Here is a 24,134-nt window from a genome sequence, read left to right as displayed (position 1 = left end):
TGTGAGAGGAGGGTTGTGTCAGGTGTATCACCCAGTCTTGCCAGTTGTGGCTAACTCGGATGGGGTTGGATCCGTTATCAATCCTCAGGGCAGATAGGATCAATAAAGTGGTGATAGGGTCTTGGTACCTAACCAGAAGCCAGCTTGGTCAGTGGGCGGAGCCTCTCCCGCGGCAGAGAGTACATAGATCGGGCTTCGCCTACTGCACCCATAGAGTCCAGTAGAGAGCTCAGCCTGTGTGAGGTATAACAAAGGTTGCGATATTGTAACCCTAGTTAAATTAGCACAGGCTGAGCCCTCTACAAGGGGCCCTGCCGCTCTTTCGCCTTACGCTGAAGTTTGGTGGAATGAGGGCAGATGGCATTGCACCTGCCCTAAAGCGTTGGAAAGGTAGGCACGCCCTAATGGCCGGCTACGTACGTGCTAATTTTCAGTGGGCCATTTCATGTACGCAATTGGAGGAGGATTATACCCATAGAGTCCAGTAGAGAGCTCAGCCTGTGCTAATACAACACTTACAAAAAGTCACAGAAACAAGAACATGTGCAGTTTTGTTGCCCATGCTGGGTACCCATGCTGAGGACACAAGAGACACTTACACTTTTTTTTATCTAATGCCCTCCTTGTCCAAAATGTAAGACTCAGTGGGATATATATTACATTGCTTTGATGATGTTTATCCATAATGCAAATTAGTCCCTTTTGACCCTTTATCAACAGTCATTTGCTTGTTGTGATTCATATTGGAAGACATCATATCTTAATGGTAACTGTGTCATCATCAAGCTGATGGCATAAGACAATACTTAATTTATTTTCTATTTTAGGAAATTATATGTGCATCACATTTTTGACAAAGGAACAAAATGGCCATCTCTACTTTTGAGAATAACTATACTCAGATCAAATATTTAGGCCCATAACAGAAGGAAAGCAAAACCTGTCCGGAAAGCTGAATACTTATTCATGCTGTCTTTCAGAACCCTATTCCAGTTTACCTACGAGACAGTGACTGAGGCTTTTGGTCTCCCATATCAAACATCCAGAGCCATCATGCCTCTTGGCATCTAATTACTGACACAAATCATCCAGAGATAATGCATTCCCATTTGCGATTTGCATATAATTGATGATAATGCCATATATACCATGGGAGGCTGAAGCTCTTACAAGATGTCTGCATTCGGCAGTAATGATTTGAGGAGATTGTAAACATAAATCAACTCGGGTTCATAAGCAGTTGATTTATTTGCAGTGTTAGCAATGACATCAATGATATGGATTTAAGTAGGGTTCATGTAGGGTTCTAGGTATTTTTTACTGTGTGACAATCTTATTTTAAAATGAAAGTGTAGGGAACATTTTCTTGCCGAACTGTCCACATTCAGTATTCATCAACCCTGTCTTTACCATCATTATGGTAGCTCTCTTATATAGCTCTTGCATCAATATTCATTGCCTCCTCACCCTCAAAGACAACATTTTTGAGTTTAAGTCACTTTAAGTCAATTTCATGGGAAGGAAAAAACTTTGTAATTACAAGATACTTTCTTGTGGTAGGTATGGGAAGAGGTAACAGCATTCATGTATTCAAGTTGACTGTGATCTTTGCAGGTCCATGATTCATCACATTCATCCATGTAAACCACTGCTTGGCTAGCAAGCAAAAGGCCTCAAAGATCATCAAACAAAGAGCTAGCCCCATTCCTTGCCAGGATTTAATCTTAAAGAAAACTTCTGGGCCATTCTCAATCATGAAAATCTACAATGAGAAAAGACAACGCACCTCAATGAACAGCATTTGGGAGGCTGAAGTCATGACTTCAGTAAAAGATGGTCACGAGCGATCAACTGATTAAATCCATGAGTTAGAAAAAAGAAAGGTAGTTTTGTTGGTCATAGAGTCCTTTAAAAGGGAATTTTTTTCTAATCAAAATACACATAACCTGTAACCAAAAAAAATACCTCTGCATCCACAAGCTTATTTACTGTTCACTTGTGTTGTTCAGAAAACAAATCTCATTTGAATTGTGAGCACTGAAACCACAAAAGTTTATGGACTACACTTAAAAGAAACAGTGTCACACTAAAGTGAGGGCATTTCAGTTAACCTAGCAGAATCCCCATGGAAAGCAATGACATTTTAACTAATGAAATTTACACAATTATTTCTGCGTAAAGGCCAAGTTTGTTTATTTTGCAACTATTATCATCATAGGCCATAGATAAACAAGCACTATAGCACTGTTTTTGTACTACGCTGTCTGAATCATGTAAATACAACGCATACGAGTCCAACCCGAGGACACCGGGTTTTTTTTCCCTCAGAAAAAGCAAGAGCTCAAGTGTAGATGTGTTTTTACTGCTTCTTTTTTTTAATTTAGCTGTCTGTCTATCTGCCAGGAAAAAAAAAAAATGGAGTTGAATCTCATAAATCTCTGTTGAAAAGTAAACTGTTGGTAGAGGAAGTACTGATTACATTTTATTTTCATTAAATTTGTCAAAAAGCACACTGCCCTCGTTGGAAGATTTACTCTCCTTGTGCTATCTTTAAAATTCTCATTAACTTTGAAATGTGCCAAAAAGCTGATAAAAGCTTCACAACAGCACCTTATAACTCCACTTCAGCAGTTACAGTATATGGTTTAAACCTGTTAGGTTTAATTGCCAACAGGTAACAGATAAAAGTTTTAACCCTTGTATGGTATTCGGGTCAAATTAACCTATTTTAAATTTTCAAAAGAAGAAAAATGGTACAAATATACATTTTTTCTACCTGAAACTCAATGGCCTTAGCTTATTTTTTGTGATAAAAATCTACAAACAAAACATTTTTTTTTAGCACACATGCTACTCTACCCCACACATTTACATTCTTCATATGGTCTTAGGGTTATTTTGACCCGCATACACAGAGACACACAGAAACATGCCCACACAGACACACATGTTACATTATTGTCATCAAAGCACACAGAAGCTGTTTGTTCTCACTTTCTTTTTTAGATGTAATTCCATAACATTGTAAAAATCAAAAATGTTCTCGCACTATATGCTTTACACCTGCACATCGAGGGGTGTGAGACAACGAGATAAATAAATCTAAATCACAGTACATTCTTCCAGGATCAGTATGACCAAAAGATTTAGCTGCCAGCTGTTGTTGCACATGAAAGTGAAGAAAATGGTAATTGAATTAATTCTTTAAATTTGGTTGCAGCATTCCCTGATAGACATCTTCTATAAATAAGTTTTAGGAATGTGAAAATTTAAATAGCTAGATGGAGTTGATTCAAGGTTGGGGCCTTTCTGTGTGGAGTTTGCAAGTTCTCCCCATGTATGCGTGGGTTCTCTCCGGGTACTCTGGCTTCCTCCCACTGTCCAAAAACATACATGTTAGGTTAATTGGTGTCTCTAAAATCCCTAAGGTGTCTCTTTGAGTGTGAGCGTGTGTGTGTGTAGTAAGATGTACTGTTGCATTTTTTTCAGCTTTTTTTGTGTTCAATCTATTGACAAAAACAAAAAGGTTTATCTTCTGTAGATTGTTTGGTCTTGACTGGTTATACACTTTTATTGACACAAAAAAGCTGGTCATTAGGATGCTGTCCACCAGGTACTGTAGCAGTAAGGGGGGCAGCTATCTAACAGTGACATGAATGATGGGCACAGCATGTTAGCTGTCAGATCATAGACATCATATTATTGGCTTGTCTACAGTTTTTCGAACATCTCTCTACAGGTGGAACAGAGGATGGATTGATTAAAACATGAACAAAAAACAAACATGTAATATGGAGTGTAATAGGAACACCAGTGAACACTTATATCCAAAGATGCCATTTTTAAAGTGCAGTTTGTTAAATCTGTCATCCTGGTGTTGGCAATAAAAGAGAAGAAACAATGGCATATGTTTTTGGTATGAGAGAGAATACAGTAAATACCTGGAGATCTCAGACCAGAAGCCAAAAATACTTGACTCGCGATTTTATTTTTAAACAAAGTTAAGGTAAGCGTTGTTTATGTGAACTATGTCACTATAACTGGTGAGTTTTTGTGTTAATGCCAAAGCTAAAAACAAGAGCAAAAGAGTTTGAACATTTCCATTGTTTTGAGCCGGGACGGATGTGCTTTTGTTGGGCATCATGTCATGTGTGAAAGTACAGAGGCGGAGCGGGGAGTCAACTCTGAGCCTGCAAGGGAGGTAATAACTGAGATGAACGGGCCCACCTAGTAAGTGTGTACACACATTGCAGAACTCACCATTCATGGCACAGAGGTCTGTTTCACGAAGCAGGTTTAATGAAAACTCTGAGTTTATTAACCCTGAAATGAGGGAAACTCTGAGTTTTCCATTTCACAAAGGGAGGTAACTTAACCCCGAGAAAGAGGGATAACTCTAGCCTGTTTCACAAAGAGATGTAACTTAACTTATCGGTCAGTTACCGTTAGGGTTGCCAACCGTCCCTTGAGAAACCGAATCATCCCGTATTTAGAAACAAATGTACGCGTCCCGTATTGAGCTAAAAAGGGACGCACTTTGTCCCGTATTATCGTGAGAATCAAAAATAGTCCATAAAATGTCAGTGGAATAAATGAATAACACGGCGCTTTATATGAAAATGTAAGGTAAACTTGCTCCCTGGCCCTCTCCTGCTCTGTGACCAATGAGCTGACAGCACATTCATAAAGGAGTACGACAATACGGAATCCCGCTCATCTCATTGGTCGAGGTTGCCTAGCTGCGAAGAAGATAGCGGAAGACAACAAAGCAGCATGGGTGACCATGAGTCCAAGGGAACAGCAGAGAGGTGGATGCAGGTCCTTCAGGCAGCTGACCTCCCCAACATCCAAGCAGCTGTATCCCTTGTCCTCAGCATCCCATCTTCCACTGGGTTTGTGGAGAGGATTTTCTCTTTTATGAAGAACAAGTGGACGGATGTGCGGAACAAATGTTCCACTGAATTAATTAAAGGTGAGCTCATTGCTATCCTCAATTTTGAAATGTCTTGCTCAGAGTTTTACTATGTAGCACTCAAAGACAAACAGCTCCTTGCTGCAGGAAGAGCTCAGAGCAAGTACAGATGGAAAAAGTAGCGTTGAGTTGCGCATGCAAAATTGCATTGAGTTGATTAAGTTCATAAGTTCTATTTTTAAATATGTTTACAAGTTTACAAGTCTGTTGGCACTTTTGTTATTGTCTATCTATTGTTTTATATTTATTTATACAGTTTTAAGTTTAAGACAAATTTCTTTTTAAGAAAGATATTTATTTTATTCAGTTTATTTTGTTTTTGTAATAAAGTACATTTCTGGTTAAACATTTGTTTTCCATGTGTTTATATCGATCAAAAATATGCATTTAATTCAATTCAGGTTCGAGTGAAAAAGTTGAAGAATCACTTTTTCCACGAACATGGCATGTCCTTTTGACAACGATCCCGTGGATGAAGGTGCGCGGATTATTGCGCAGAGAATTAAAGATTCATCGGAAGATGGTTATCAGACATCATAGATGTTTTTGCATTTACAGACAATTATCTTTTTGAGCGGCACCATCAGAATTTTTTTGGGACAAAAGAAAAAAAAGACATAAAAGACAAATAAATATTTGTATGAATAGGCTTAAAAAAGATATATATAGGCCTATTATATATTTATAAAGGCACTTGTGTCTTGGGGGGTGGACTCCCTCCAGGGATTCCCTCAGCCACTGGCCTTCCGTTAGAGGTGGCAGTGCTGGGCCACCACCCATTTTACATCTGCCTTCTTTCTGTTGGCTGAGTAGAAGTCTGTTAGTTTAAATAGGCTTAATTATTTAACAGAACTTGATATAGATGAGAAGACATTTATGTGTGTGAAAACAGCATTATGTTTGGGATAAAACAACTGCACAGTGAAATAGCCACTTAATATTTATTTTACAGTGTAAAACATGATCAAAATGAGGTACCTCCATGCCGAGGTCTCACCTGTTTGAACAATGTTTTTATATTTCATCTTAAACTGCTGCCAAGTGCGCTTCTAACACAGGTAAAAATCTGTATTATGTATCATTTGATAAAATGATATTTTATTCACTTCAACCAGGTGATTCATCCTACAGCGATCCCGAAGAATCATTGAAAACCTTTTGCCTCAAGCTGTAGACATGATTAAGCACCTGAAACCAGAAACACCACCAGCAGTTTACATTCAGATACTCGATTCAGCATATGGTACAGTTCAAGAAGGTGACGAGCTTTATGCAAAGTTTATGGATACATTCCAAGACTCAGGAGAAAAGCCATCGACCTCCAGCAGCTCCAAGTTGCTTTGAGCGCAGCACTGAAGAGAGGGGGAGTCCCATCATCAGAAGTCGACAAGCACCTGCTCAATTAATTCTGCAGAGGGCGTTGGGACAATAAGTGTGGTGAAGATGGGCACATTAAGACTCATTGTGACAATCCACCCAAACTCTGCCCTAATTGCAGCAAAGAAGAAACAGTTTGCTGAGAGACAAGAAAAGTGGAGAAGACTCAGTTCATCTGATACTCAGTCTTTAAACTGAATGAAGTTCCTGTTAAGGGGCAAACTGGAACTGCTTCGGACCAAAATTGTCCCATGAATCGAACATATGCAACTTGCAAAGAACTCACTTCTTCACGTTCCAAGAGCACAATACCTAAAGGGCTTATTGGATCCAAGTGCACCAGTGACGTCGTCATCGCTGGTCAAGTGTGCCACTGCTTACCTGACACTGGGTCGCAAGTCACCACTGTTCCGGCATAATTTTATAATAAGTATCTCTCCCGTCAACCTATAAACCCACTGTGTGACCTTCTCAAAGTTGAAGGTGCGGCCGGTCAAGCTGTTCCCTACCTGGGCTACATCGAGCTGTCAATCACATTCCCCAAAGACTTTGTTGGTGCTGATACTGAAATCTCCACGCTTGCACTCATTGTTCCAGACATTCACTCAGAGCTCCAATCTCAAATACTCATTGGAATGAACACTCTGGATTCGCTTTATGCACAGCACGCTGAGACTGAATTTGCACACTTCCAACCTGCCCTGCAAGGCTATCGAGCCGTCCTCAATCTGCTCCATAGTCGCCACCTGAAGACTCAACAAGTCGGCAATGGTATTGTAAGGTTAGCCAACAACTGTTCTCCAGTCATCGTTCCAGCTGGTCAAACTGTGGTCGTTGAAGGGTATGTCTCTGGCATTTCTGCTCCTTCGTCCAGTTGGGCCCTGGTCGAACATCCTGCCACCCCATTGCCAGGAGGCTTGTTTGTGCAAAGCTGTCTTGTCACTCTACTAAGTAAACCACATCACAAGATTCCCATTGCTCACAAATGAATCAGAGCAAGACATTACAGTTCCACCCTTGAGTACTATTGCTGAGCTTGTGATGTCTCCACAGATACTGTCTCACCATGCTGAACCGAATCCTCCATCATCCAAAGATCCTCCACCACCACTGAACTTTGATTTTGGTAATTCGCCAGTCCCTCCAGAATGGAAGGAGCGAATCACACAAACCCTCAGAACCATACCCGAAGTCTATACGCATCATGACTTAGACTTCGGCAGCACAGATAAAGTCAAAAGTAGGATTCGTCTCCATGATAACACTCCTTTTAAACACCGGCCTCGACCCATACATCTCAACGACATTGAGCCTGTCCGAAAGCATCTTCGGGATTTGCTGGATGCGGGGGTTATTCGAGAGTCGGAGTCCCCATTTGCTGCGCAAGAAGAATGGAGATGTGCGTCTCTGTATTGACTACAGAAAATTTAACCTCCAAACGGTTAAAGATGCCTACGCGCTGCCAAATTTGGAGGAGTCTTTTTCTGCTTTGAATGGTTCCCGCTGGTTCAATGTTTTAGATCTCAAGTCGGGATATTATCAAATTCAAATGGAGGAAGAAGACAAGGCGAAAACTGCTTTCGTTACACCATTGGGCTTTTGGGAGTTCAACCGAATGCCCCAAGGCGTGACAAATGATCCTAGCACATTTCAGAGATTAATGGAGAAGTGTATGGGTGATCTCCATTTACAAGACGTTTTGGTCTTTCTGGATGATCTCATTATTTTCTCACACACACTTGAAGAGCACGAGCACCGACTAATGAGAGTATTGCACCGTTTAAAAGACTATGGATTAAAATTGTCAATTGAGAAATGTTAATTTTCCAGTCTTTTTCCAGTATCTGGGCCACATTGTATCAGAAAATGGCGTTGAAACTGATCCAGACAAAGTGAGTGCTTTAAAATCCTGGCCAATTCCACGAACACTCAAAGGGCTTTGATCCTTCCTGGGATTTGCGGGGTATTACCGGCGATTCATAAGTGGTTACGCCGCAATTGCCAAACCACTGAATGATCTCACTAAGGGATATACCCCTGCACATCGATCCACACAGAAGCACTCCACTGTCTCCAAGTACTTTGATCCTCGACAACCTTTCGGTGAACGTTGGACGCCCCAGTGCCAACAAGCTTTTGAAACGCTCATCCAGAGACTGACCACAGCTCCTGTTCTGGGGTTTGCTAACCCCAAACTCCCTTACGTCTTACACACTGATGCCAGTACCACTGGGCTCGGTCCTATTGCGGGTAATCGCTTATGCCAGTCGTGGGCTGTCCTCGAGTGAAGCCAGATACCCTGCCCATAAGCAAGAGTTTCTCGCTCTTAAATGGAGCGTGACGTGAAAATTTCGCGACTTCCTGTATGGTGCAGATTTCACGGTCATCACAGATAACAATCCACTCACGTACATACTCACCTCTGCAAAGTTGGATGCCGCTAGTCACAGATGGCTAGCAGCCTTATCCACCTACACCTTCAAACTTCAGTACCGTGCTGGAAAGCAGAGTCTGTCCAGACGTCCTCATGGCAACCAGCCTGATACCCATCTCCAGAAAGAGTGGGACCTGATCCGTCAGTTTGCCATTGATTATGACACGGATCCCGCTGCTGAAGTCCCTGAAGAACTCCTGATTCCACACATTGTTTCACCTTGGTCGAATCTATGAGCGTCACAGCCACTGCAGTGCCAGAAAGCTTCACAGATGAGAGCCAGCATGGTCTCCCCGTTATTGCTTCCCTGTCAAATCAAGACCTGAAGGAGAAACAACAAGCAGACCCATGCGTTCGGGAGATTCTCCACCAGATGAACACCGGGAAGAAGGTGCCACCTACAGCTAAACACGAGCTGCCCAAGATCGCTCTCCTACTCCGAGAACTCAATCTGCTTGAGCTGCACGACGGTGTTCTCTACCGCCGGAGGCAAGATGGTGAGCACCCTACTTTCCAACTGGTGCTTCCAGAGGAACTCCGGCCATGTGTCCTCACCGCTCTTCACAATGACATGGGGGATTTGGGTATGGGGAGAACCCTTGACCTCATTCGCTCTCGCTTCTTCTGGCCTCGAATGGCAGCAGACGTTGATACTAAAATCAAGACCTGTCCCCGCTGTATCCGTCGCAAAGCTCTACCAGAAAAAGCCACTCCCCTAGTCAACATCAAGTCCACTTGAGCTACTTTGTATGGATTTCTTGTCGTTAGAACCTGACCGAAGCAACACCAAAGACATTCTGGTTTTAACCGACCATTTTACAAAGTACGCTATGGCAATTCCAACTGCCAATCAAAAAGCCAAGACGGTAGCAAAGTGCTTATGGGAAAACTTCATTGTTCACTACGGTATTCCTGAGAAACTGCATACAGACCAAGGACCAGACTTTGAATCAAAGCTTGTTAGAGAGCTCTGTGAGATATCTGGTATCAAGAAGACCCATACCACATCCTATCACCCTCGCGGTAACCCAGTTGAGAGGTTCAATAGAACTCTGTTAAGCATGCTTGGAACGCTGGAACCAAAACAGAAGGCAAACTGGAAAGAATTTGTCCGTCCACTTGTTCATGCATACAACTGCACACGTAACGAAGTCACTGGATTTGCACCTTATGAATTAATGTTTGGTCGTTCCCCCCGTTTACAAGTTGATCTGGCATTCGGCTTACCTGTCCGTGACCATCAATCGAAATCTCATTCTCAGAACGTCGAGAATCTACGCTCTCATCTCGAGCAAAGTTACCAGCTTGCTTCGAAGTGTGCTGAGAAGTCTGCTCTTCGGAATAAAACCCGCTTTGAGAAACGTGTGACCCCATCGAGCTTGGAAGCCGGTGATCGAGTTCTCGTTCGCAATGTGAGACTCCGGGGGAAACACAAGCTTGAAGATAAGTGGGAACGAGATGTATACTTTGTAGTCAGTCGTTCCGGTGACCTACCCGTCTACAAAGTAAGACCTGAGTACAATATGCATGCTCCAACTCGTACTCTCCACCGTGATCTTCTTCTGCCATGCAGTTTTCTTCCTGTTGCTACTAACCTTGATGCTCCTGAATGTTCGCCTGTTCGCAAACCAGTCACTCGTAGTTTTCAACCAAGTGAACCTGCTTCTGACCTGTTGGGAGAAGATGAAGATGTGTTACCCTACCTGGTAAACCAGTCGCCGAAGTACTTCCGCTCTGAGTATGTTTTTCCTGTTGCTCCTGTGCCGATACTTACCGATCCTGTTGATCCTGATCAAATGTCATCGGTTCACTTACCTGATCCTTAAAAGTCCTCTACCGAAGTCACTGTGTTGCCTCCACCTGTGGAAGATAATTCGGAACAATTATCTGCAGCCACTAATAACTCTGTTCACTCACCTGAAGGAGAAGATGTCGAGTCCTGTGACCAAGTAGAGGCAGTTCCATATTTTTCCGAAACTGGCCAGGCTGTTACCAATTCTGATCTGGGTTCAGGTTCTGTAGCCGAACCTGAACCCACTGTCCGTCGTTGTCAAGGTTGCGACAGCCACCAAATCGTCTCAGTTACTCTTCTTTGGGCAATCCGTTAATTTCGGTCGTTCAGAATTTGTTTCATAGTTTGGCAGATGCTTATGGCGAAGCATTTAATATCGCCACTGCAGCAAACTTTAGTGTTGAATCTCCTGTACATGTCATCTAACATGCACACAGAGGTGCATTGTTTTAAGGGGGGAGGGTGTAACAGGTTAAAATCTGTATTATGTATAATTTTATTCAAATTATATTTTATTCACTTCAACCGGGTGATTCATCCTGTCCACGAAATCTTTTTGACGTGTGATTTCACGCCACAGCCACACGTTTGTTGGACATTTACACCACGTTCATTCGCGATTATACGTTGGATCTTGTTTTGACTATTGAGCTGATTGTTTATTCTGAATGGCCATTCTTTATTCAATAATGATTCTAAATGTTTAATGTTGTTTTGTCTTATGTTCGTCTCAATTCATGGTACCTTTTTATTTGCAACCCATCTCCAGTCTCCGTCTCCTCTCTCCTAGAGTCGAATCTAACCTTGTGATACTAGCCTGTGTATACATATCAGCCATACGTTATTAATACCATATATAAGTGCTATATAATATTATATCTTTATGCCTACTTTCTTAAGGCTATTGTTACATTACAGTGGTACTAAATACATATTTTACTAATGTGTATGCTACACGCTTAGGATTGCATCTAAATGAAATAAATGAATGGGCTACCATTCAAGCAGTTTTCCCCTGTAATATTATTGTGTTTGCAAAGGACTACATTTAAACTTATGCTTTTGCAGCTGCAGCGGCCTTGCACTTATTTCTAAAAACGTATTGAAACTCGCTGTATGAGCGCATTAAGATTTCCAATTCGAGGTTGGTGAAAAACGTAGCCCCTCCTCTTCCCCGTTGCCATGGTGACTCGTCGAATCGGGGCTCCATTGATGCTGGCTTTTTAAAGTTGTGGCGCACACGCAAAACTCAAGGTGAAACTACTCAAGAGTTGATTAAACTCACTCAAATCAGCGTTTCTGGAACCAAAAACTCTTTTTTGTCTAGAAAAAAACTCTCGTTTTCTATCTCAGAGTAGATCAACTCAGAGTTCAGGAATAGACTCAGAGTTTGTTGAACCTGCTTTGTGAAATGGACCCCAGGTGATTCCGCGATGCCGGCTTGATGTGTGTAATCACACAGTGATTTGTGGCTGAGCCAGCTCTGTTTTGATATGTGAATTACTAGGAGGAACAGCAACGGGTTAATGAGGTCGTCTTCTTTTCCACCTATAGGACATAACCAGTATGTGACAGAGGCTAAAGAGGAGGAAGCTCATAAGGTGACGCAAGTTCATTCTGCAAATCTGAATAGCTCACTGAAGGGACCAACAACAAAATGCCAGAGTTTTTGAGTTGGTGTGACACAAATATCACAGAAAAAAAAAATTCAAGAAATTAATCCCCATTGAATATCCAGTTGCTGCATTTGATTAGGCTTATCTCAGGAAAGAGGTGAAGTAATCAAAGGTACAGCTCTGCTTGATTATCAAAAAAATAAACAAACAAACATATTGCAGTAGTTTTTTTCTTTGCTGTAATTATCACAAATGACATACATTGCAGAAAGTAGTGATTGCTCAGAGAAAGTTTAAATCAACAAGTGCTATGTGCTTCCTTTTTCCCACACTGAAAATGGGCAATTTCAACAAACCAAACATGTGTCAGCCTGGCAATGACAGCCATCCCTGTCGAAAAAAATCTTTGGAGAGTTTGGAGAGTGTTGGGTATAGTTACTTTGGAAAGCAGTTAATTAGGTTACAACGTTACTATCAATTAGAAGTAATCAGTTACGTTACAGTGTTACCTATTAATAAAAGTAACGCGTTAGAGTACTCCTGCGTTACCGAAAATTAAAAGCCGTTTGCAGCGCCTCGCACATGCTGCAGCTTAACTGACTACTTTAAATGCACCGAGACGTCCTGACAATGAATAACATCGGTCATCCAACCAAATTAACTCTGTAGTAGGGATGTAACGGTTACCGGTATGACGGTAAACCACGATAAAAAGTCTTGATGATAACAATTACCGCGTTCATTTCAAATATCATTAATATCACGGTTAATAACACGGTATGAAAACCGTGAGTTTAATCCTTCCCAGCCTCATCCGAGTTCTTAATTTGTCGCGCATGCTCACTGCGCAGCCTACAACGTGCATTTCTTGAAGTTGGAATCATGGCCAAAGGTGTAGATGACAGCACTCAGAGTCAGGACATTTATCAGCCCTCTTAAGAGGACTAAATCCGAAGTATGGGCATATTTTGGTTTTTATAAGAATGCCGGGGGACAGTTGATAGAAGATGGTTATTCTGCAGAACATGCAGGAAAAAAGTTTCCGCTAAAGGTGGCAATACGTCAAATCTCCTTACTCATCTCCGTGATCATCACCCACAACTGTATAGCCAATGTAAGTTAACGTTAACGTTTCAGCTCAAATGCATAAATAAATGCATGGTGTGGGGACATCGGGTTGAAGCAGAATGCAATGATCTGTCTGTCTAACTTTTTAATAACGTGTCAATAATCTAAACAGATGCCTATGGCACATGCACATGTTCGTTCAGTGGTGTTAGTGTGGAGCTAATCGGGACACATCTTTAACGTTAGCTTCAGAGCTAGACAGGTGCACATTTGAGTTGCATTTATAGGTATATGTAGGCTACAGTATCTCTTTGCATGTGTAGAGCCAACGATTTTCCGCGATAACGGAAAACGGCCGGAAATCACGGAATGTACCCTTTGAAACGGAATTGTAACTTTCAGACGGAAAAATAATTCAAAATTTTCACCCCGTTAGCCTGTATTTCGCTCTGTGACACTGTATTTCCTTTTAAAATAAACACAACAACATTCGCAGTCTGAAACTGTGCAGACTTGCCGCGGCAATACGCGGCCAAAACGCATGATAGCGGAGGACTCCACTCGGGGCAGACCACAGTAATATCAGATTCGGAAATAGTTCAAAAGCCGGTATTGCGTGCTCATGTCAACAAACGTATTTCTGCATCAATTCTCATAACCCCACGATCCGACGCCAGCTGGTCTGACATGCATGCTCATCACTATGCATTGGAAGAGTGTGATCACATGGGAAATTGCGGACTTGGTCCGAAAGTCTCTCCTTAAAACTTTCCGTCATGCTAATAATAATGATCATAATATAATGAATAAATATATATAGTGTGTGTCTCTGTCTGTCTGTCTTGTATGTGGCAAAATTAAAGGTGCGTTTGTTAGCCTGATGATGATGATGATGATGATGATGATGATAATAATAATTAATAATAATGACATGCCTATTCTCTTTTACGGAGAGGACATGCAGTGGGGCAACCAAGTACTGCTACTGGTTCATCAGTGACACAGACACTTGAGCAAGCATTCGAAAGACAGTCTGCTTATGCACCTGCATCCAATAAAGCTCATGACCTAACTACAGCAATCTCCTATTGCATAGCAAAAGACATGATGCCTTTCCAGATGGTTGAGAGGCCTGGCTTTCTGAAGGTGTTGAAGGTTGCCGTGCCTCATTACAAAGTGCCTTCACGCAATTTTTTTTCAAAGACTGAAATACCAAAGATGTATAACACAGTCAAAACTGATGTTAAAAAGAGTTTGGCTCAGGGTACATTCTTTGCTGCAACTACTGATCTTTGGACCAGTGAAAGTGGGGCTGGCCAACCATACATCAGCTTTACCATTCATTATCTCACCCCAGACTGGCAACTGGAATCACACTGCTTTAAGGCGCTAGCGTGGTTGCCGCGTCTGTCACGGCGGTGGCGGACCGTGACATCAAAATGACGTTTCAGGCACGGCGCTTGCCTTGAAAAGACGGCGCAGCGCGTTGTCGTGCACCAGTCGATTTTTGTAACTTGGCTGCGCCGAGAACAACGAACCGGATGGACCGATGTGAGACCGGCTCAGTCAGCAGGTGTGTTTGTACAGGCAGCTATACGAAACTGCAGTGGAACAGCACAGGGAGCACGTAAACTCCCAAACTGGTGGACAGAGATTGGCAGAACTTTGGGGAAAGAGGGAGAGTTCTGTAAGAATGTGTGGAAGAAGCTACGGGACAGATACGTGAAGGCAAAGAAGAGGGCAGAGACTCTGTTGATGCCGGGGTCTTCAAACCTTCACCTCTATTAACTGAATTAAAAAATTAAAATGATCCGAATACTGCAGCAGTATCATTAATTACAGTATTCCTGCTCTTGACAGTGGCATTGTTTTCTTCTCGACTTTCGTGGTTGTAGAGTAGAGGTAACCTTCACGTAGCAGCGCCACCTCTGTGACGGAGAAAATTGCAATGACTGGCGCATCGACTTGCGCTGCTTGCGCCACTACACATGGCGGGCACGAAATCGTGACGTCATCAACACCGCTCGCGCTAGCAGACGCTGCAACCATGCTAGAGCCTTTAGAAACCCAGTTTTTCACAGAAGATCACAGTGCTCAAAATATCAGACAGTTTTTTGAGAATATGTTGGAGGAGTGGGTGATAAACAAGGCAGATCTGGTCTCCGTAACTACAGATAACGCAACGAACGTGATCAAGGCCTTTGAACAGTTCCCTGATTTGTGGCTTGGATCACAATTTGAACCTGGCAATCGCAAAGGCTTTGAAAATTCAGAGAGTTGAAACAGCAGTCAGGGCCTGTCGTCACCTGGTCCAAGGCTTCTCACGGAGCTGGAAGAGAAGGAGAGCACTGACAGAAAAGCAAACTGCCCTCAACCTGCCACAGAGGAATCTCATCCATGATGTAGTGACCCGATGGGGATCTACATACAACATAGGCAGTGGGATGAGACCGTCTATCTTGCTTAGTTCTCGAGTTGATAATTACCCTGCACGTGAGAAGCCCAGTTTTTAACAGGAATTGTATAAAACGTTTAGATAACCATTGCCGGTTGTTTCCTAGGCGAAAGCTCGCATGTTTAGGAGTATTTTGAGATTAAATTAGCGAAAATTAATACCAACGTATTCCGGGGTGTGGTCCAATCAAAACGCTAGTTGAGCTGGATTCACCAATTGTGTTCTTCGGCGAATCGGCAAATCTACGTCACTCAAGGAAGTAAACACTCTCGTGCTGGTGTTGGCTTGTAATCTACGTGGAACAACTTTCAGGTAAGACTTCATAATGTTTCATAATAACAACACATTTTGACATGCGAGTATCATTTATTGTGTTTGCCATCTGTTTAACGCTACAGCTCGTTTTCTCTGCCATTGATGAGGGTGGGTATGCGACAGCTAGTGCGTAGGCTACAGAGTATGGACAAACAAGTCCATCATTGCCATTCAGTTTTAGTGGACCAGCTGATAATAACATATAGATATAAAGACCAGCTGATAATAACTTATAGATATAAAGACCTGCTGATAATAACTTATAGAAGATATAAAGACCAGCTGATAATAACTTATAGAAGATATAAAGACCAGCTGATAATAACTTATAGAAGATATAAAGACCTGCTGATAATAACTTATAGATATAAAGACCTGCTGATAATAACTTATAGATATAAAGACCTGCTGATAATAACTTATAGAAGATATAAAGACCAGCTGATAATAACTTATAGAAGATATAAAGACCAGCTGATAATAACTTATAGAAGATATAAAGACCAGCTGATAATAACTTATAGAAGATATAAAGACCTGCTGATAATAACTTATAGATATAAAGACCTGCTGATAATAACTTATAGAAGATATAAAGACCAGCTGATAATAACTTATAGAAGATATAAAGACCAGCTGATAACTCTTTTTCTGCAGTGCCATGGACTCTGGGACCAAACTGTGACCAAAGAGACCGACGGTCTCTGTCACCACGATGATGAAGCCGACACCACCCACAGGAGCACCGACACCACCCACATGTTTCTTTATAATAATGTTAATTTATTGTATCTTGGAAATTATCTGAATAAAAATCAATAACATTCAGCACTGTCCGTGCCTTGCTTTATTCAGGGGTCACTTCTATTAAGTTATGTGGCACCAGCCTGTCCTGGGTGTTTGGTCTTTAATATTTCACACATCACTGAAGGTTGCTGAGAAGAGGTTCAAGCAGGTATTTTGTGATTGCCAGTAATCAGTGTGGAAGCCCTGAACTTGAATGACCTACACCATTATTCACTTTGTAATGTCAATGTCTTGAGTTACTTGCTCAAATCCTATTGGGTACACAGACCTCATCTAATACAGGCGAAAAGGAAATCATACACTGGTTACAAACCTTCACTGTCCTTGGTTGCCTTCTCTTTCTTCTTCCGTGCTCTGTTAATGTGTGCCTCATTAGTGAAGAGCATGTAGCATTTGCGGTGGTATCCTATAGGCATAGGCCTATTAGCTGGTAATTCCTGGTCTTCTTCCAGATTTAAATCCTCTAGGGCATTTCTAGCCACTTCCCTCTCTCTGCAGGGTTGCAGGTTCAGCCATAAGTGGGCACACTGCAGGAACTTTGACCAACTTGCATTGGAAAATGGTATGACAGGTGTTTTTTCCCCAGGCACTAAATGCATACAACACTTCATTTTTCCACATTTTGCTACTGCTAGCATGCCCACGTGTACCTACCTACATGTTATGAATTCATGTTGTTACATTGTTTATGGGATAGGACCACCCACCATGTCAGACCAGGCATATAGTTCAGACCAGAACCCACTTAATGTATTGATAGAAAGACAAGCACACAAAATTCCCTTGACAAAATGGAATTTATTTATTGTATTATCATGCTTTAAAAAAAAGAAAAAAGTTATTACGACTTTTTAACCATACAAAATTATTGGAAACACAAAGATGAGGCAACATCACTTCATCCAAGACTTTAAGTAGAGAAAAGACTGTTTTGACATTAATAACTAACATATTCCACATTATTGATAATATACCTTATCCAAAATATGTCACTCCAGTTGCAATTTCCCCTGGAGAGAAGAGTATTGTCATTATACTCATGGGCGTTGCAACCGTGGGGGATGGGGGTGTTTCGACACCCCCACTTTTACAGCAAGATGATTTCATCCCCCCCACATTTTCCAAAGGTAAACCCGTTTGCCCCATGGATGTATTATATTAACGGTTTGCCCTCCCTCATAGTGCACCAACATACAATGTGTTTTAAAGATTCTGAACCCTCTTTAGAGTAATTCCACCCAGATTTGAGCAGTGCAACAGTTGTAGTTTCCATACAGGATCTAGTTTAGGGTGATGAGAATACAAAAAAAGCATTAAAATGGCCCTGTTCTGCATTTTCACAAATCAGAAAAAGGTTTCACAAATCCCAAACAAGGTTTTAATAAATCTATAGCCTCTTTAGCATAATTCTATCCAGATTTGAGCAGTGTAACTATTATAGTTTCCATACAGGATCTAGTTTAGGGTGATCAAAATGCAAAAATGCAGTGAAATGGCCCTTTATGCCGATCCATTTATTTCGCAAATCGGATGCCAACTTCCGTGTCGTGTCTCTGGGCTTGATGTGGAACTCATGTGCCCCCCTGGAACACCCCCACATTTAAAATCACTACTCGACCTCTGATTATACTCTTATAATCTCTCGGGTATTGCCGAGGTTCATCGAGAATGAATTGTCTAGACAGCGACACCCGAGGTTGTTTACGTGTTGTTGTCATGGAAACGCACGGTTGCCCTACATATTTGCCGGATCAAAAAAGAGAGACTTTACGACGATATTTTGGCCAAATGTGCGCGAAACAAGGGTGGACACAAAGCAAATACAGTTTGACGGATTTTTATAATGCCATCCTTAAAAAATGGGTTTCACTCGTGGACGGTAATTATGAAATTCACAATTCAGGGGTCCAGCCTACCACCTAACATGCTTGAACGGTTCCTCAGCCAGCAGCAGGCAGTCTGTGCTACACTGGCTGCAGAAAGGGGAGTTTGGCATCTGATGCCAAAGGATGCTGACATAAATGTTATGGAACAACTCTGCCAGCTCCTTGAACCTCTGAGCAAATTTACAGATGCACTTGGCTCAGAGACACGAGTTACTTTATCAGCCATCAAGCCAGTCCTTGACCACATTACTGGTGAAATCCTGGAGGAAAATGATGAGGATCCAGGCCTGACCAAGCAGATGAAACAGGTAATGAGAGAGGACCTAAACAAGAGGTACACAGAGAAGGCAAAGGATGTCATGCAAATGGCTTGTTTCATTGACCCCAGGTTCAAAACCAGCTTTTTAGATGAGCCTGCGGATGCTGTAGTTCAGTGGTTCCCAACCTTTTTTCTCCCAGGCCCCCCTAATTCACTTCTGATGGAATTCGCGACCCCCCCCAAAAAAAAAGCTATTAAAGGAAAATCATATATTTCTATTTTTGAACACATTTTATTTAACAAATTTTTGAACACATTTTATTTAACAAATTTTTGAACACATTTTATTTAACAAATTTTTGAACACATTTTATTTAACAAATTTTTGAACACATTTTTTTTCATATCTTACAGTGCATGGCATTAATAGGCCTACATTCATTAATGAGAACCTTGGGCTTGCACAGCCACAGCCAGGGCTGGAATATCAGGAGTGATTTGAGTGACAGCCAGTCTAAAGTCATTGTGCACCTCCAGTCTGTTGCGCGCTTTAGTTTTGATTGCGACAAGAGCGCTGAAGGCCGTCTCTGAAAGATATGTGGTACTGAACGGGAGTATGATCCTTGTTGTGGCATGTAGTGTGAGTCTTGGAGCAATGCTGGGTGCCTTCACAATCCAAAACTTTTTAAATCCGTGTTCCTTGAATGAAATAAATAAAGAATGAATTGAATTATGCTTAAATATGTCCAACACCCCAAGTAGCGCGAGCACAGAGGCTTATTAGACATCGCAAGTGATACAATGTTAAATGCAATACCGTGGGCCTACCTGGAAATATCTCTTTGACAGAGAGTTGGCCTGGATGTCGGTGAGCTCGTCTTCACAATCAAGGTATTGCACATCCTCGACTTTTGCAATAAAGGGATCCAACACCCACGATTCCTTCGATACGTATTCATCTGTGTCGGCAAACCGTGATTTAATCTCCTCTTGCAATGCGTTCATGTGTCTGGTAAACTCACGACGGACAGATACAGGGATCGTTTCAGGATCATTTCTGCATTGTTTCAGCAGTAGTGGGAACTGTTGTAGCTCTCCCCTTTCCATCTTCCCGACCCTATACTCAAGTCTACGCACGAATGCGTCAAGCGCCTCTTTACATTCCATGATGTTGGACTCCGCGCCTTGGAGACGCTTGTTCGTTTCATTGTACAGACTGAAGATGTCGGCTAGGTATGCAGTTTTAACCCAGAATGACTCAGTTATCTTCTCTAACAGTGAGGGGCTGTGAGTTTTGAGAAATTCACCTACTTTTTCACCCAATTCCACAAAACGCGCCAGCACTCGGCCCCGTGAGAGCCAGCGCACGTCTGTGTGCAGGAGGAGTGTTTGGTGCGCTTCATCTTCGCATAAATCTGCGAACAGACGCTGTCTGGTGGCGCGACCTTTGATGAAATTCACGACTTTAACTACAGTCGCGAGTGTTTCACTGAGGTCGTCAGACAGTTTTTTGCTGGCCAGTGCCTGGCGGTGTATCATACAGTGAAATATTATACAGTGTGGGGCCTTTTCTTTCAAGCGACTGTTAAAGCCCTTGTTTTTACCCATCATCGAGGCAGCGCCATCTGAACAACATGCAACTAGATTCTCATAGGGAAGCTTTTGGGACGAGAAGTAAGAATCCACTGCTGTAAAAATATCCTCACCCCTGGTAGTGGTGGTAAGGTTGACAGACATAAGAATGTCCTGCTTCAGATCTTCCCCCTCAATAAATTGTACATAAACAATGAGCACAGCCTCGTTTGCTACAGTTGTAGTTTCATCAAGCTGTATGGCGAACTGCCCCTTTCTAAGCTTTTCTACCAGCTGTTGCTCGCAGTTATTTGCCATCTTATCGATTCGGTCCTTCACTGTGTTATTCGAGAGTGGCACAGTTTTTAGTTTCTCTGCCACCTGTTGGCCACACAGTTTCTCAACTAATTTAATGCAAGCTGGTTTGATGAGCTGTTCGCCAATGCTGTGAGGTTTTTTTGCTTTTGCAATTAAAAGCGAACACTCAAAAGAGGCTTCAGTAGCCTTCTGCATATCACTGCCAGCCCTATTAAACGCGGCTCTGATATCCATTGGCTTGTTTGCCTTAAGAAGCTGTTCTTTCCGTAGAAAAAAACTACGATCATTCCCAACCGTTTCAGGATGCTTTGTCGTCTGGTGCCGCTTCATTTTGCTGGGTTTCATGCTATCATTAGCTAACCTTTCACCGCATATCACGCACTCCGGTCGGTTGTCTGTTCCCAGGGTAAACCCCATCATAATATAGCTCTCATTGTAGGTCCTTATTTTCTTTTTCACCCCAGCTGTGCTGTCGGTGTCATTTTTGCGTTTGTCAGCCATAGTTTCAAAAGTATGTCATTTCTTTTACTAACATTAACTTAACGTTAACTGTGCGGGAACAAGTGTGGGTGGGCTCAGTCAGGATTCGAACGTTCTAACTACGGAGGCTGATACAGATAAAAAAATAGTTAAGGTTTTCGTAGCTATTATGATTTGCTTTGATGGGACTGGATTATACAATACGACGTCATGTGTATTACATCGTTTATTAGAGGCTGTGAGATGCAAAACAGGCTTTACGATCTCGAATGATTTGAACCATCGGCAGATAATAGATATGAGCGTATCATTACACAATCCGGCCGTTTAAATGCCTCTAACCCGAAGAGGTCTCGCGCACCCCCTGACCTCTCTGGCGCACCCCCAGGGGGGGCGCGCACCCCAGGTTGGGAATCGCTGCTGTAGTTGACAGCTGTGTCCAGGAGGCCTTGAAGCTGACATCTGTACAAGTCAGGCAGGAACCACAAAGCACCAGCAGTACCTCCACAGCCGTATCAGAAGGGAAAGGCCTGGCTGGGTTGCTAAAAAAGATTACCTCAACAAGGCAGCAGAGATCTGAAGATGGTTCAGCTCCAGCCACCCCAGAAAATACAGTGAAGGAAGAAATCAGGGTCTACAAGTCTCTGCCATCCATTCCAGCTGAGGATGATCCACTGGTGTGGTGGAGGGGCCATGCATCACGACTGCCTCATCTTGCCAGGATTGCAAGAAAGCTTTTGTGCATCCCAGCAACCAGTGTTCCTTCAGAGAGACTATTCAGTGCCAGCAGGTACATTGTCTCCCCTCTTAGGTCACAACTTAAACAAAGCAAAGTAAATATGTTGACATTTTTACATTTTAATCTCAAGTGAGTAGAGATGTGTACATACAGGATGCTAGATCAGTAGCATCTTATTGTTGATGATGGAGAGAATAAGTATACAATCAGTTCTGTTCCATTGATTTGTTTACATATTTCTTTTTTATTATTATTATTTTAATGTCATCAACACTTGAACATTTGGATTTGATTACATATGCTTGTAGTTATATTTGTAATTTGTTTATAGTGGCTATTTATTGTGAATTCATAATGCACGTTTGTCTTATTTATTTAAGGTTTAGTTTAAAGGGTTCACGTAAACTTGCACAATGGTTAATTTTCCTAAAATAAGCTACTAACAGTTTTACATTTCTATTTTGATGATGAAGAAAACATGTATATATTTTGTGGTGTTTCTTTGATTTGTTTACACATTGTTCTTTATGCCTTAGCTTGAATGTTTGGATTTGTATCATTTAAACCTGCACTACTGGAAATGTTTCTGACAAATAAGCTGTTTACATGCTGCACTCTTGTTCCTTTTATATTAATTGTTGATGTTTTTGATAAGATTTTGCAATATAATAAACACTGTTGCACTTTTTTCAGATTGTGTAGGCCTATCAGTGCTTTCTGAACAGATTGAACACACTTTTAAAAATACCGCGATAATACCGAAAACCGTGATCATTTTGGTCACTATAACCGTGAGGTTAAATTTTCATACCGTTACACCCGTACTCTGTAGGATAACAATAACAAGAAAGAGTCAGTTATATGCCACATAGCATTTTATAATTTAATTTTTTTTTTAAATCACAGAACGTGATCAAAATTCAGGAGTTGCCTACCGTTTGGTAGCCAGCCCAGGTAGCCGATATGATGCAGTTATGAAAGTGCATTTAGGTGCGCTTAAGTAAACAGAATCTGAGGTAAACAGGTTGCAGAATCAGATCAATTTATAAATTAACGACCAATCAACGATCTAACAAAAATGCAGAATAAAACGAACAATAAAATCGCTCACTGGCACACAGCAGGCAAATGACAAATATAGCCTAATAGCTGAACTATGAAAATACTATTCAAGTACCACAGGCCTAAACCCACTTTACCTTCGTCCACTTACAGTTACTCTTCAAAGTAGTGATTGAAACGTAGCAAAAGAAGACCAGCGGGATAAAGTGGTGCTTCAATGCAAGATGTTTTTTTAAATTCGAAGTGGAATTTTTTGAGGTCGACAGAAGCTTTTCTAGCAACATAGAGAGTGCATTTTATCGTTATGTTGTTCTTGTCCTTTTCGCTGGTAAATTGAAAATAATGTGCGTACTTCCACAATGAAAACGCTGACCTCTCTGCCATCTTGCCGGGGCTTCGAGACACACACACATACACACACACACAAACACAGGTAAGGTAGGTCAGCAGCAGGGCAGACGCATCACAGCGCTGCGCCTCCGCTGACACATCCGCAGGTGGCACAAAACTGTCTGACAAAAAGCAGGCTGCAGTCGGGATTTTAACGGATTACTTTAAAAAACAAATAACTAAGTTACTGATTACAGAACACACGAAACTAATGCATTATGTTACTCGTTACTCGATAAAAGTAATCAGAGTACTCTAAAGCGTTACTTTGTACAAAGTTACAAAGTTACTTACTTTGTACAAAGTTACAAAGTTACTTACTTTGTAACGCGTTACCCACAACACTGAGTACAAGTGCGAGGAAAATATACATTTTTTAAAAATGTGAAGTTAATTAAATCAGCAGTAGTATTAGCTGAAGGTTATGTGTTGTAACCTGAAAAACACCCAGAATTTTCACACTTTTGATTAACTTGACAAGAAAAACACAAATATATGTTACATTGGTTGCAGTGTTAGACGAAGGAATACTAAGGCTAAATGCATGAATGGTAACTGTAAACCCTTAAAAAAAACTTATTTACAGCAACAC

At 41.7% G+C, this 24,134-nt stretch overlaps 1 protein-coding gene across 1 annotated transcript; it reads right to left on the bottom strand.

The window, feature by feature from the left end:
* Nucleotides 1-18,940: 18,940 nt before the first annotated feature.
* LOC142376995 (zinc finger BED domain-containing protein 5-like) lies at nt 18,941-21,372 on the bottom strand. The gene is made up of 2 exons (XM_075460698.1): nt 19,810-21,372; nt 18,941-19,045 (listed from the first exon to the last, which is right to left on the bottom strand). The coding sequence occupies exons 1-2, from the start codon at nt 21,370-21,372 to the stop codon at nt 18,941-18,943; spliced, it is 1,668 nt and encodes a 555-aa protein (XP_075316813.1).
* Between the last annotated feature and the right edge of the window lie 2,762 nt (nt 21,373-24,134).

This window comes from Odontesthes bonariensis, chromosome 3 (genome assembly GCF_027942865.1).
Source record: "Odontesthes bonariensis isolate fOdoBon6 chromosome 3, fOdoBon6.hap1, whole genome shotgun sequence".
Taxonomy (NCBI): Eukaryota; Metazoa; Chordata; class Actinopteri; order Atheriniformes; family Atherinopsidae; genus Odontesthes; species Odontesthes bonariensis.
Note: the sequence above shows the minus strand (reverse complement) of the source record. Positions and strands in the feature narration are given on the sequence as shown.